The sequence below is a fragment of the Centrocercus urophasianus genome, unplaced genomic scaffold (genome assembly GCF_019232065.1).
Source record: "Centrocercus urophasianus isolate 14NV4802_14NV808 unplaced genomic scaffold, USGS_Curo_1.0 seq_18, whole genome shotgun sequence".
Classification (NCBI taxonomy): Eukaryota; Metazoa; Chordata; class Aves; order Galliformes; family Phasianidae; genus Centrocercus; species Centrocercus urophasianus.
The window spans coordinates 26,834,087-26,849,559 of record NW_024884733.1 but is presented as its reverse complement, the minus strand read 5'-3'; the positions used below and the strand labels follow the sequence as shown (position 1 = coordinate 26,849,559).

At 44.4% G+C, this 15,473-nt stretch overlaps 1 protein-coding gene across 10 annotated transcripts in view; it reads right to left on the bottom strand.

The window, feature by feature from the left end:
• Positions 1-2,530: 2,530 nt before the first annotated feature.
• The window catches only part of PATJ (PATJ crumbs cell polarity complex component), a 142,109-nt gene continuing 129,166 nt past the window's right edge, over positions 2,531-15,473 (bottom strand). For 8 of the 10 annotated variants that reach the window (XM_042820129.1, XM_042820127.1, XM_042820130.1 and 5 more), the window contains 7 exons: positions 14,625-14,742; positions 13,143-13,183; positions 12,746-12,868; positions 11,538-11,642; positions 8,462-8,565; positions 6,773-6,896; positions 2,531-5,267 (listed from right to left, as the gene is read on the bottom strand). In XM_042820129.1, the coding sequence (XP_042676063.1) occupies positions 5,121-5,267; positions 6,773-6,896; positions 8,462-8,565; positions 11,538-11,642; positions 12,746-12,868; positions 13,143-13,183; positions 14,625-14,742 (762 nt within the window). In that variant the 3' untranslated portion in view covers positions 2,531-5,120. The remainder of the gene's footprint in view (positions 5,268-6,772; positions 6,897-8,461; positions 8,566-11,537; positions 11,643-12,745; positions 12,869-13,142; positions 13,184-14,624; positions 14,743-15,473) is intronic. The other 2 variants (XM_042820131.1, XM_042820135.1) reach the window with 2 other exon arrangements.

Here is a 15,473-nt window from a genome sequence, read left to right as displayed (position 1 = left end):
CCTGCCTCCCAGCACAGCGGCACAGGGCGAGGGGCGGCCCCAAAAAGGGGCACAGTGAGAGCAGAGCACCTCACTCTGATGTCGGTGCTGTTAATTCAATTAGAGGGCAGCTGGCAGGCGTGCCTTGGCTCAGCTCCTCTGGTGTCCGCAGGCAGCAGCTGGGTGCTGGGAAAGGCAAAAATCCGAGTTCCAGGCACAGGCATCCCAAAGTGCTTCACCCCCAGAAACACTGCAGCTCCATGCACGCAGGAACTGCCCAGCAGCAGCTGGGATGCAGGCGGTGGAATTCAGCATTTAATACATTTGGGGGAATGAGCCTCTCGGCACAGATTATTTCTTGCTGCAGGGGAACGCGTTGAGGCTGGGAGCCCTGGGCCACGTGGGCTGAAGGCAGCAGAAATGAACTATTTTGTCAATTGCTCCATCTAGTGACGTTTCAGCAGAAAATGCCACGGGACAGCCGGGCTCACAGCTCCACACAGCATGGATCCAGGAGGCTTTCCTCGTGGGTTCAGGGTGGACGTGTCACCTCCCTGCCACCTCCAGGCACAGGAGCAGCAGCCAGGAATGCGGGGAGGTGGGATGCGATCGGGAACAGCAAGCAAAAACACACAGGCTTTCTTAAAACTTGAAAATGCTCATAGGGAATATTGGTTTGAGGGCAGATGTTTCTGTTTAAGAACCTGCAGTCACCCTTTGAGACAGATAAGTACAACAAATGATGCAAAGGCTGCAAAGATGAAATCCCATTTCCAAACTTGCACCCACAGCTGAGCTGCAGAGGAGAGGCTGCTGTGCTGCTGGGACCCACAGCTCAGGGCACATCCTGCACAGCCAGTTCTAGACACACCACCAACAGCAGCCATGTGCAGGGTGAAGAATAAGTGAAGGGGAAGAGGCCAGTTGTTGCATTCAAGGCACAACCAAACCACATTTTTCAGAAGTATCCTATCACCAGGACTTCAAGGCCTCTTTCCTTTTGTTTTTGCCTCCTCCTGGTGGCAGCTTGCTGGTGAGGCAATGCAGTACTGCAGCCTTGTGTTGTTTCTTAGGACACGATGGAAAGTAGAAGCCATGCTCAGCATGCGTGCATTCAGCCCAGGGCATCCCAGCCAGGCAGAATAACCCCGTGTCAGTGTGGCTTCCATTGGTCCCATCACTCTGATGAGGATGTAACTTTTAATTTTACCAGAACAGTTCCAGAGGCACACCACCTCCAGCAGATGCACCAGGGATGCAGGGAGTTCATGCTGTTTTCCTTGTTGTGCTTCAGCCCCTCTGCTTTACTGCATGTGCTGGTGGAGCAGAGCCTCTGGGGTCTTGTTGGGAGAAGGATGAAGGCATCAGGGACGCGATCCTCCTCCCTTTCCAGCCCGGGATGCTGCAGAACACAGGGATCTCTGACTTGTTGCCATCTTGAGGTCCAGGTGTCACAGGAATACGTCCATTAGAGAACAAAGCACCCATTGCTGCTGAGATGAAAAACAATGGCCGTGACGATGCTTAACCAGAATGTAAATACAGCTAAATTATGGATATGGAAGTGCGAGACCGTGGAGAAAGATGATAATGGAATTATATGTCAATGCTCAGCACAACTGTAAAAACTGATGTTTTATACGTGTGTAATGTTAAATTAATTCATTCCAGTTCTTTCAGGCGAAGGTACATTAACTGCTCCATCTCAGCATAATCATATTACCTCAACAGGCTCTGTGTAAGTCAGACTTCAAGGGTGGTAATTGCCATTTGATTAATTACAGGGAATTTACAGGCATTACAGCTGTTCCACACGCAGCAGTGCCATTTGCCACAGTCCCATTACAGCAGGTTGACCCTTGCAGCCATGAGGGTGATGCTGGGATGGCTCCACTTTGTGGCACGCAGCGAACTCACATGGCGAGGATGACAAAATCTTGGTGTAAACAAAGGCACAACTTTCCCTTTGCAGAATTAGCCTAGAAATACAACCAGCCCTAAGATGGCTTCTGGTGATGTTGAGGTTGTTCTTGATGAAGGAGGAACTGTGTCCCTTCTGACAAAGAAGTTCCACCAGTCAGGGCAGGAGAGCCCTTCCAGCAGCGTGATGAGTTCAAACCGTGGTGCCATGGCACCTCCAAAAGGCTGTGAGATGCCTCCAGCAAGCACACTTCCTGCCGAGTTGGATTCCTCTGGTCACAACACTGGCTGCTTTGCACCTTCGTCTTAATCCTCTTCTTATCTCCCTGGCTTTGCTGCCTGCATGCCTCTTGTGAGCAACCTCTTTGTGGCCGTTCCCAACTCAGAGCCCTTCCCATGCAGGAGCCATCCTGGTGAGCAGCTGTAGCACAGCTGTGATGTGAGCTCTCCCTGTGACCGCAGTGATCCTGTGCCCTGGGCATGAGCCTGGCCTTGGTTGGTACCGTAGCTCCTGCTCCCTCACAAAGGCAATAATGAGCCCTGCTTGGAACTGAAAACAAAGATATCTCATGCAATAAATTGCAGCAATGAAAAAAAAAAAAAAAACCCACAACAAAATAAAATGCACAGCTACTTAAGTAACCGAGCTTTATTTCGAATCTTTGAAGTCATAAAATGTCTCATTTTACTGATATATGTACACATACAATCAGGAGGTTTAATTGCTTTTCCCTTGCACAGAAATAAAGTTTTAAATAAACCAGAACACCTCGACCCAGACAAGCGTAATGCAGATTTAATTATCTAACTTGGTCCTGTACACAGAGCACACGCTTCTCCGCATGGTCACTGGTTTATCAATTAGTTGCAATATGATTTTTGGCAGTAATATATTCAAGACACAAAGTGCAAATTACAAGAAGCAGAAAATGTTATCTCATTCAGAGTAATGAGAAGTGCAAAATATCTCAGCCCATAAATTCTATTCTTTATGTATATGAACAGTATGTGCATAACAGGCTAATAAATAGCCATGTAAAACTTCATTGATTAAATGCAGCAACATCTTAAAGTAGGAATGCAACGTCTAAAAAAACCAAACTAATCAGAGGAACCATTACATTTTGTTCCTAAATTCTATGCAATGTTTCTGAAGGTACCTCTCCACAGCTCACCTACCTGCACTGAACTTCCATGCACCTCGGATACCTCTGCAGCCAAAGGCAGCTACACATTGTCCAATTCAACACATTTGGATACAGTTTTGTGTCTGCAGCCAAGGGCCCACTAACCCTTTGCTTGGCAAATCAGTGAGAACCCATTTGAAACGTTAAGTCTCTTCCAGGCACTATGAGCAGAACACCCCCTCCGTGTTCCAGCAGGCTAAATGCACTTTGTGATTGCCTAAAGTCAAAGAAAACTTCTACATGAACTGAAGAAAACCTTTTCAAGGCAAGCTCATTGCAATTCAATGCAGGCAATCCCAGCTTGCTCCTTTCAGGCTGTGTTCTTCTAACTAACATGGGGGAATACCCAGCCCAGCTAAAACATACATACTAACAGTACCTTTTCCTTGTGCTACTTGGTCATTATATTACATGTTTTCAATTCTCTTTCCATTTATTTCTAAGGATTTTTCACATCAGATGAGCAGACAATTTTCACACACACACACTTCATTTTTTTTCCCCGCTACATCATCATTATAAATTACACCAAACAGCCCAAATGAGAGTGGGTTGCTTCCTCCAAAGCCCTACTGTTCCTCTAGATAGGCAGATTAAACCACAATGACTTGCAATGCCATTAATCTGCCTGCCAAATTCATTTGCTTAATCGCCAAGGCCACGGTTGTACCATCACTGCAGGAACGGCTGCGATACCGAGTCACTACTGCTTGGTGGAACGTGGCTGCATCCCACCTCCACTGCACAGGAGGGCTGAGCTCATGCCAGAGAGCTGAAGGGCTTCAGCTGCACCCTGTGGCTGGGGGATGGGGTTGAGAGCCCTGCAGTGTGCTGTGCCCTGGGGAAACAGGAGGGAGCAGCCAGCTACAGGGAGGGCATCACTGTGACCTCCTACAGCCGCTTCCTGCAGCATCAGCTTCTCACCTCCTGGCAGTGGCTGGCATCCCCCAAAACTGAGCCCCAGAGCTCCCGAGAGCCATCCTCCTTATCCATGAAAGCCTCTTCCAGCACTACCTGAACCTGGAGAGACTCCTGGAAACGAGGAATGGTGTGCTGGTTTGGATTAACATCATCTAGCCTCCAAGACAACGTGCAGAGGGACAGCCATCGTGGCAAGAATTACAGGATCATGTGGCCGAAGCAAACTTTTGTCTTCATTAAAGTTTCAGGATGAACAGTTATGCTGCAGCTTGGCACAACAACGACTGCCTTTGTATGCAACATGCCCAGCACGTATCAGCACATTTCTTCTTTAAAAACATAATCAGAATAGAACGAGATATGTTGTTGTTCATGCTGCCTAAATATCTGAAAAGGCTCAAACATTTAAAAGCCTAAAAAAATAAATTCCTCTCTCCCCTGGTTTATTTTTCATGCTAAAGGCTGCAAATTGACACATCACAGTAATTACCTCTGACTAACTTCCATAGACTTACCCAAAGAGATAAACATGAGAAGTTCACATTTGACTATCAGACTTACTGTGCTGAACACAAATAATTTCCCAGAGGAGAATTTGATATTTCATCATTTGGAACAGTGGTAATTTAATTACATTGCTAATGTTTTCTGGCATACTTGAAAGGACAATTAGCATAAGTAAATCATGAGTGAGATGACAAGTCACTCAGCATTTATTTCTGCTCATCAGATGAGATTGGCTGATGATCTAAATTCTCCTTTGTATTTGAACAGAGCCCAGGTTCAGCCAATGTATCTGGGGTTCAGACTAGTGGAGGTAAACTGACGTGTAAATAAGGCGAAATGGATCTTATTCTTTGAAGCCCGTTAATTAAAGTTGTCCAGAGAAAACTCAAAAGCCACCAGAAGTCAGGGGAGGGCAGGGAGAAAGGCTGATGGGTGTGGAAGGTTAAATGAAGCTCGAGACGCACACTGCCCGTTCTGGCAGCGGGCTGAACGCTGATTAATTTTGGCCAGAGTTTGCTTTACACCCAGCTCAGAGCTGAGCTGTATTATTATAGCTCTACCGATGTTTAAAAATAATTGTATTTATCTCTGCAAGTGCAATGACATTCATGATAACACCGATAATGTCACAGTTCCTTTCTGGCGCTTCAGAATAGCTACAGCTTGCTCATGGGTAACACCTTCCAAAGCTTCCCCGTTAACTGCTAAAATCTGATCGCCGCGCTTCAGTCTGCCATCGTCCGCAGCTGCTCCCTGCAAATGGCAAAAGGAAACGTTATTGGCTGGTAGCACGGAGCCCTCCCGTCTCTGTAATGCTGATGGATGAAATGAGGAGGGATGCAGCACTGGAAACCCCACCGTAACGGGGTGGGGGATGTGGAAAAGGAGGGAGCAGTAACACGGGGCCAAAATCTGCACTGTTTGAAGTCTTGCTCCCTGCTGCTTAGCCAGCTCTGCAGGTCTGGGGCAGCACGGGCAGGCAACACATCTCCAGGAAAAGGAGAATCAGCTTGTTCCCTGGGAACAAGGCAGACTAATGACTGGTTCTGTGTTTTCTGATCACACAGAGACTTGTTAAAACAATACCTACATGGCTCTGCACTCAGTACTGCGAAACAGGTTAAAATATGGGAAGGGAGACAGAGCTCAGAGAGAGCCCCCGGCTCTGGGATTAGGTTTAACTAAAGGCCCTGGGAATCACCCATGGAGCTCCAGAAGTGGCTGTTCCCCTCCTGAGCTCCCAAATATGGCTCTTTTCTCTATATCCAGAGGCCCTGCCCAGAGTTCAGCTCACGATGACTGCCTCTGCCTCCTGGCCCCATCAGTGGATCCATTAGGGAGTTTCTCAGCTGTGCTCACATCTACAGATCTGTAAATCTTAGCACCTGTTTAAAGACAAGGTGATTTTTTTTTTGTTCATTTTCTATCACCTACCCTGTCAGAAATGCAAACAGTTACAGAACAAACAACTTTCTGCGACTGATTTCCAAGTTGCTTTATGTTAGGTCTCCCTAATCCCCACTGTTTCCCTCCCCCATTTCAGGACTATATCAGTCACGACTCCACGAAAAGACCTTGCTGGCAAATGCAAAGAGCAGCCCCAGCTGCAAGGTGCTGTGTTGTGCTGGTTCCTCAGCATGGGACCCATGCCCTCCCCTGATGCTCAGGGCCAGGGACCAGCTGGGACAGCAAGCAAACAGCACAGGGAAGGCAGTGCCCACGGAGAGCATGAGCACGGAGCTGGAAGCGAGGGAGGATAACTAAAGCCAGGACTGATGTGGAAGCCAATTCATCAACAAGCCACATGGGGTGGCATTTCTTTCTTCCAGTGGCTTTTCTCACTGAGGTGACCATCTGGGCATAGGGCTTTGCAACTGAAGCCTGGCCACAAGGATATAGTATCTCTGCAACTGTCTCCAGTCGTGTACAGTGAGAAAAATGATGCCTCCGTACTTCTAGGAAGACAGTGAGGTATGCAGATATAAAGCTGCTTTATAAATATTTATATGTATAAAAGCAAGTTTCCAAAGGACACAGAACAATTTTGCTGAGGTGAAGTGTCTTGTTTCAGCCATCAGTACTGTGAAATATAAACCAAGAAGCCAGAGGTGCGTTCTGGGTCTGCTCATATCCATGTACCTAGGCAGTTCATTTTCCTTTAGATTCCACATATATCACCCAAGCCAAATCTTACATTTATTATTTTTTTGTAAGATAATAAAGAAAAAGGGAGGAAAAAAAACAAAACACAAATATACCTTGGCAAATATAGTCTTGACATAAATGGGCAGGTCTCCATGGGGACTTCCATACCCCCCCACAATACTAAATCCCAGTCCATCAGAGCCTTTCTCCAAAGTAATAATCTTAGGCTGAGGTGCTCTGAAAACACAATAAATATCACTTAGAATAACATAGTCTGTCTGTGGGGATTTTCTGCAGAAGGAACACTTACAGAGAGATTTATCTATCAAGATTTTCTCATGCAGTCACTAAGCATGATTCCTGTCCTGCTGCTGAAACGCGCTCCTGAGCAGCCCAGAGCTCACAAGCTGTTCCACATCCTTCAGCTCCTCCCTTTGAAAATACTTTTTTATAAAGAGCTCAGCAAGAGCACTCCTCTCTGATGCAGGAGTGCTATTCCTCTAATATGCAGTTGCTTAAAGGAGAGTTTGCTCTCTTACTGGCCAAGCTGCCATCCTTCGTCCCAGTAAGTGGTCACTGCAACAGCTTCCTCACAGGGTAATTTTATTTTGTGACTGCACTGAAGTGAGTCTGTCAGACAGCACACAGCCAGCAGCACTTGTCTTTACAGTCTCAGCTCTGTTGTAAGTTCTTTGGGCTGTTTCTAACCCTCCATCCCACCCACATCCCTGCACCTTGCAGCCCCAGAGCTATTCCAGAGCCCCACACTCAGTGCTGCAGAAGAGTCTTGGTGGAACCTCGACCACTCATTTCTATTTATCCACCTCAAGTCTGAAACAGGCATTTCTATATATGTAGAGAGAATATTCTGGACTAAAGCTGTTTGGCGTGTTCTACCAAATTAAGATATGGCCCATGGTGATTCTCATCTATCAGTTTCTTTTGGACACATATACCTACTTAAGTCTACTTCGTATTTTCAAATTCAGATCTCATTACTATTTTGATATGAAAGGAGAATTCATATCCTTTTGGGAAGGAAGTAATTCTCCTTTGAGGGCAGCAATAAAAACAGTATCTCACACTGTAAGACTAGTGAATGCAGCATAAATAGCTCAACCTCTATGCTCATCCCTGAGACAGGGCAGCCACTTGCATCTCAGCATCATAAAACAAATATAATGAATCAAAGAATGAAAACGAAGGACAAGATGAAGCTAAGGAACCATATGAAGATCAAATGAATTTCTAAATGACAACTGGAGTGCTGTAAGCTGCCCTTAAAAGCATATGATGGAGAATGATGCACGGCCATGGGAGGGCTATGTCTCTAAGGTCTGTCACCATACAGAGGTACTACAGATAGGAAAAAAAAAATAATGAGACTTTTTAGAATTGTAAAAAGGTTCAAAAAAACAAAGAAAGTTCTTGGACGTGTTTTGAAAGATTTGTCTGTTACCAGGTTTTTTCTTTTTAATATCTCTTCTCTTTGTCTGCTGATGACCAAGGAGGAAGCCAACAGACAAGGGCAGAACTATCATATCAGCATAACGCGTTAGGAAAGATAAGATAAGGCAAATGTTTGGAAATACATTTTACCCTTATTTAGACAATCAGTATCTGTTACTGGGTAAAGAAGGACACAGATCTGTGATCAGATTGGAGAAGGTCACAGTTACCATTTTAAAAGCGATGTAAATTAGAGAGAAAAGGAATGGGAAGAGGCCTCCTTCACCACCCTAGGCTTTTCCCTTGCATGGGGCATAGAAATATATCTGTTACACATGCTAATACAAACTTACTCTGGATCTTCAGAAGCATGCTCAGAAGAAGAGTTGACATTGCATCCTGCAGACATGCTCTCCAGTTGGGTAGCAATGGCACTGATGTTGGTATCAGCCACGACCTAAACAGGAAAAAGCAGTGAAGTACTCTGCATGGCACTTAATGCTGAAACACTTCAATAATTACACAGAAAACAGCTAATATCAAATTTCAAACAAGTCCTATGCTCTTATATTTCCTTCAACGCTTTCAAGTAATAGTGTTAAAAATTACTAATTACTAACCATCTATCTGGGGGTCAAACACTGACTTTGCTCTGGAGCTTTCTGTTGCGTTTACAGGACCAGCACTCAGGTGCTGAGCAGGGGGATACAAAGCCAGCTGCAGATGTACTGAGAGCACTGAGGGCTGGGTTTTGCTGTTTATTGAGCTCAGTCCCACGCATGATGGGATGCAGGATGCAGGCCCAATGGGTTTCATGAAAGACAGGGAGAAGACCCACTCCAGATCTTTTTTTTTTTTTTTTTCCAATCTTTCCTTGTGAGTTGATTTTCTATTTTTTGATTTTTTTTTCTGGAAAACATTTGAGGAAACCAACTAGAAGCATTCGGGATTTTACGTGTCCACAGCTAGAAGGATAACTTCCTAAGGACTGCCTGCAGTGGTTCTCCCATACCTCCATCTCCATCTGATGAGATACTCGATACTCGTCTCTGCTTGATGCCTATTGTACAGGGGCTTGGCTCACTGACAGTGACAAATAGCCACTAAGTTCCTTTCCAGTGCATCCTCCAGCTACCTGAGGCCTTACTTTATCAAAATTAACAAGTGCTTTTCCCATTCCTTGCCGGGATCACAGCTGAAGGGCAACACACCTTTCTTAAACAGCAACAACAAAAAAATGCATTATATAAATCCCCCGTTCTAAATGAACGCTCACAATTCTTCCCCAGTACTGTATCCCCCTTTCTAATCACTTGGAGCCAAGAGACGCTGGTAGCATTTTCTAGGAATAAAGCTTAACACTCGTGCAAATTTCACACCCCAGGTCTCAGGTTCAGTGATGGGGTCCCATGGAGGAGATGGCTGCACCTGGCTCAGGCAGCAGAGGCACTGAAGCTTCCCTTCCCGACGCAGTAGGGGAAAGAGTGCCAGCCAGTACTTGTCGTATTTTGTTGTTGGATAAAATAGGGTAAAATAAATCTATATTCAAAAAATCTTCAGTCGGCAGTAAGAACGCATCAGAGTTCAACAACCTTGTAAAAAAAGCTTCCCCTTATCTCATTACTACACCTGTCGAAAAGAAATTAAATTAAACCAAAGCATCAAAACAGCCGGAAGGGATGATTGTTCCCCTGAGACCCTAATCTCCCATTTGCAAACAGCATTTGCAAACTCCTTTACCATCCTTCCCAGGACGTACCCATAATAAGCCTTTCCACACCACTGAACGCAATTATCTGACCTTTCAAAGCAGTTTGCCATGAAGTGGTCTAACCTGATAATAAACAGAATTACTTAATGACACATCAGTCACGATTATCGCATTGATAGGATTATTCCATTTAGATTGTTTTCATCAAAAAGCAGCCCAGCAATTGAGAAGTACCTGCAGTTGGCACACGCTGCAGACATAGCATCCTACTTACAGCGTGGCTGCAGCACTGCTCCACTGCTGCTGTTAAAATACAGCCTCCCATCACTGATTTTTAGCAGAGGAAAACAGACCCCATTCTATCAGAGAAAAGAACGGTATCGTCTGTAAAAGTACTCAACACATTTTGAGCTAGATGGCAAAAATGTGGAAGAAAAACCATCAGCTGACAAAAGCCAAGACATTTCCAGAACAACCTCTTTGTTTATGTGAGCAACAACTGACAGCGTGCTTCATCAGGAATAATTTTAAATACATGATGAGGTGGAATACGCTGTATTACAGCTTTCAAGATTAGCAATTTTGGGTTCCGCAGCAAGCTTTCATTTTCTATTCAGGGAATACTGTTGACATGAAAAGTGAAATTACTCAACGTTAGTAACAATATGATAACTATAATTTAACAGAAAATCCTCAGCTGGTGTGTCTCTGTGCAGCTCCTTTGACTTCAATGGAACTACACAAATACACCATCTGCTCTGGAACTGGCTCATCACTTACCAGGTCAGCAGTTCATGGGCAGACAAAGAATAAGCAGTCTAAGTTTATTATCGTTCCATTTTTCTTTCTTTGTTTTCTTTTCCTCTCACATTTTTTAATTTTTTTTTTTTATAGCCACATTTATGTTGTAATGAAAGCAAGAAGCCTGTGAAAATCTCTCAAGATGTGTTCAAACCCAATATGCTGCGATGATAAAGAAAATTACAGTAGATTCTACTCTTAAGCTTGTTTTCCAATTGTTGCAATAATTTTGCAAACGGGTGGCATTTTGAATTCTCTCTGGCATGTATTTTTCCAATTTCTTTGTGTAAACATAAAAATAAACTCAAGATGAACACGCTGGCAAGCAGCAATCAGAACCCAAGTGGCAGAACACAGCTTCCTTTCAGCTAGCATATATGTGCAGCAGTGATAAACCCTTTCTTCTCTCTCAAGTGTTACTGTAGACTATATATAGAATATACATCTAGAATTGTAGGTAATCAATTTTAGATGGCACTGTGTTAATGACGATGCTATCATTTTTGCTAATTGCTATTAGCATCCTTTCTTCTCTCCCTTTCAAGAACAAGAAAATCAACACCACAGTTTGGTCACAGTCCAGTAGCATGCATGCACACAGAACAGACACAGCTTCTTGTTCTTAGCTAACTTCAAATTAAAAACAAACTTGGAAGCTTGTTGATTTATCAGGTGTAGCAACAAGTTATTTTGTTCTCTTTGTTACGCTTTTATATAATCGTGCTCACAGCCTGTACAAGTGGCAATAGAGAATTTTTTGAATGAAAATTATTTCTTGCTTTCATTCTGTGTAATTCCCATCAGCAAGCACCCTGCAATTCTGTGATGCCTTGTGCCAATGATGCTCAGGGCTTTTTTTTTCCCCAAATGCCATTTATCTACCCTCATGCAGCTGCATGTTCCATTTATCACCATACCTGCAGGATAATGCTCCCATAAGCATTCTTTAGTAGATTAACAGCATCTGCATGCGACAGCCCATCCAAAGGTTGCCCATTAAGACTGACAATCCGATCTCCAACCTAGAAGTACAACAGTAATGGAAAATTACTAGCATTAAGGAAAATTAAAATTAAGAATGCTTAAAATTCCTGATGAACTTGGCACTGCAGAGTCGTGCTTCTCTTTTGCAGGATTGCTTCTGTGAGAATTCTATGCTGCTAGTGATCATTTACCATTTGTCAGAGGTAGCATAATGCAGATTTTTTTGTTTTAATAACAATGTGATCTGAGAAAAAAAGGTGGGCTGTATCTTACTATTTCCATTTGCAAACAGAGAGGGTAAGATGGACTGCTTTTCTCCCATCCAAAAAGGATTCATTTGTGTCGATACGTGCAGACAGGTTCATAGTCTCATAGATTGTGTAAGCACAAGATGAAAGCGGATGCTTCTGGTATTAACCTAATTAACCAACATTGTTTCTTCTCTTTACGTATAAAGCTGATCCTGACACTGACACTTAGTGCTACTGTGTGTTTCTATTAGAGACAGAGCATGAACGTAGAGGTGGTTACATAGTGAATCCCATGGGCCAAAGTTTTCCTGTGCAACTGCACAATAAATTCTTTTCAGTACTCCTTATTTCCTGAAACTCCCAAACTGACAAACGATCACTGTGGTCATCCCTAGAAATTCACATGTGCTATGAATCTGATGCAACCATTTTATTTTTGCAATTCTTTATAAGGTCCTTGGCATCAAACAAGCAACCTCTGGTCTGGTTTCTGCCTTGCCTGATCTCTAAGTGAAGCCCAGCCTGCAGTCTCCAGAATGCCTGTGGTTTCTAGACAGCTTGTTGCTGCTTTCTCTGAGCTGGATGAACACCCACTGCAGACCTTTCAGTTTATTTCTTTTGCTCAATCACACTCAAAGACTACTTATAAGTGTTCTCTTCCTTAACGTTTCTCTTCCACGTAGGCAACCGCTGCAATTGTCCCAAGTTGCAATATAATCAAAAGGGAAAGATGTGTGCAGGGCTTGTTAGTTTGTTTTAAAAAAGAGACAGGGTAGTCTACGAGACATTATCCAAGAGATGGCATATACAGAAGTGCCTGAGGCTCCTTCTCTGAGAGAGACATGCACAGCAGATGGAAAAGAAGGCACTGAGAGGACATTTCTACTTACTCTGAGTCTTTGGGTCCGTGCTGCCACACCGCTAGCCTGAATCATAGCAATGAAGATGGGAATATCTCCTAATGGACTCCCCTTTCCTCCTGCTATGCTGATACCAAGAGCATCGTTTGGTCCCTAAAACAAAGCAAAAAAGCATTTTTGAATGGAGCCACTAGGAGAGGCCAATGTTTAGGGTACAGGAATAGCTAATCCATTTGACTTATGTGTCATGGTGCAAACAATAGATAGGTTTGACACACACACACAGCCCCTCACACACACAGGCACACATTCAAGAGCCTATCGCAAACATAAATAACGCAATTTTACTTCTCAGGAACACTATAAAAACTGACAACTTCAGTCTAAGGTGTCAGCTTTTTGAATTGGTAGAAAATAACTCACTGACCCTTGTTATCTCCACAGTCCTTGGGCCCGTATCTGCTCCTACTAATAAAGAAACAAACAATTAGCTCCTGTAATTAAGAGATAATATAATTAAGAGATAACGCTGTCAAGTGACAATGGTCCCTTGCTGCCTAGTCAGAGTTATCACCAAGCAGAAGCAGAGCCTTCCTGTGCCAAATCAGGCAGGGCTGCTCACGTGAGAAGGACGGGGTTTCTGTTTCACTCAGAGCTGAATACGGATGCAATCACTGCGCCTGACGGATGCTGCTGTGATGCTCTTTGTAGCACAGCCGCCGCTCACCACAATCTATTGAACAGCACCACTCTGCCGGCCCAAAGAAAAGCCCTATTGTGCATTTCACTCAATTAAAGATTGCCTTATTATTCATAAATCACAGTGTCTCCACCACAAAGGGTAGGATGCGCAGACTGTGGAGGTTCCATTGATTTCCTGTTCTAATTTGTGCTGTATTAGTAAATAATAGACAGCCAGGAAGTCTGGCTGGCATATATCTAGCCACAGGACATTTAGAAGTACTCAAAACATTCAGGAAAAAAAAAAAAAAAAAAGAGAAAAAAAACCAAACCACTGAAAGGAATCATTTGAACTGGGACTAAATAGCCTAAAAGCTTACGGTGTAGTCCTGGGCTCTGCTATAATAATCCCTAATTGTACCAGTTTAATTAAACTACCTTAGGAACCTTTTACAAGGCAGGCAGCATTAGTCTCTTTCAGAAGTTAACGATTCCCATTAACATACAGCGGCATTTCCTACCGCTGCACACACTGTGCTTGTGCTGATACCTGCCATGAGCACACAAGATGAGAGCACAAGGGCTGGCACTGCAAGAAGCCCAGCCCCAGGAATGCTGCATCAGGGCATGCACTCATGGGCCCTTCCAAAATGTGTAAGGATGGCTGCCCAAAAAGCCACACACACCTGTGAATGGCCAGAAGAAATGTCTTCTGCCCACGGTCAGGCACAAGCATGGGTTGTTATGGGTCTCTGATGTGGGTCAGAGCACACAAATGCACAGCTCCCCGTCAAGTTACTGCAGGTTGCAGATTCAGCACTCGCTAAATGTGTGAATTGCAATCTGGGCATTGTGACTTTCTCATTACAAAACACCCTTTTATACGCTGAAGAGCAACACAGATATAAATGAAGTGGTGGCAGCTTTATTCCCCGAGAAAACTTGTTCTAATACAAGAACCTTGCCTGTGCTAAGCCTCCAACAAGGGCGCCGGGGAATAGCAGGGCACAGGAATTCTGCATTTAAAATAGAGGAGCCATTACTCTTCTACTAAACGTAAAAATAATGTCATGTGCTGGAAAGTGTTACAGGTCTTAAAACATCGGTGGTATGTCTTTGGGGAGGTTGCACAGGAAAATCAGTCTCAAGTATTTAATGTTGTTATGAAACAAGCACAAAAATAAAGGAGCAGTGCAAGCAGCAAGGAACAAATCCATCCAGATCATACCTGAGTTTCTTTGAGACACGTCTGCTGAAGATCTTTTTGTGCTGACAAAGTTCTGCAACGTGGAGAGGACCGGAGCGAGTGCGGGGTGGAAGTGGCTGTGGGCACTCTGTTGGCTCACCTGAAATTGAACATAAATCAGAAATTGAGAGTGAAACCCAAACATTAACTACCAGCCAGCCCCTGCAACATATGGCTGCAGCTGTGTTCTGTGCAACCAGACTGGAAATACCATACTGGCCACACGAGTGAAAGCCCCCAACTTCATTTCCAGAGATGGAACCTACCAAATCTGCCCCTGTGTTGTAGGCATGCGTGCAGAGCTGCTCACAGGACTACAGGACTGGATTTCACTTCAGCATATACACCTGATCTGTACTTTGTTTGGGTCTGGTTTTGGGAGGCTTTCTGGGTTGGACCAGACGACCTGCAGAGTCTCTTCCACCCTCAACCATCCTGCGGATTGCTGCGGAGGCCATGAAAGAACAGGATGAACCTCCTCCATTGCTTATTGCCAGCCAGCCTCCAAACTTGAGGATGAATGCTGTGGGCATCTTTGTCATGACAGACCCACAGATATTTCATTGTAAGCTGAATGTATGCAAGGCACCCAGCAGGAGACCTGACAGCTCCTCTCAGGCAGAGGGGATAATTCCCATGCAGTCACCTACAGGCTTTGCCAGTGTAGCTGAACATTTTGTGTGATTACAAGGCCCTGGAACTAGCCCTGCTCCTTTCATTTGATGGAGATACTTCCAGAAAAGCAGCCCAGGTGCAGGACAAGATGCCCGTGCCTTACAGCTAACAACAGGAGGCACAACCTGGCGGGCAGCTGCTTGTGCGTGTTCTCAG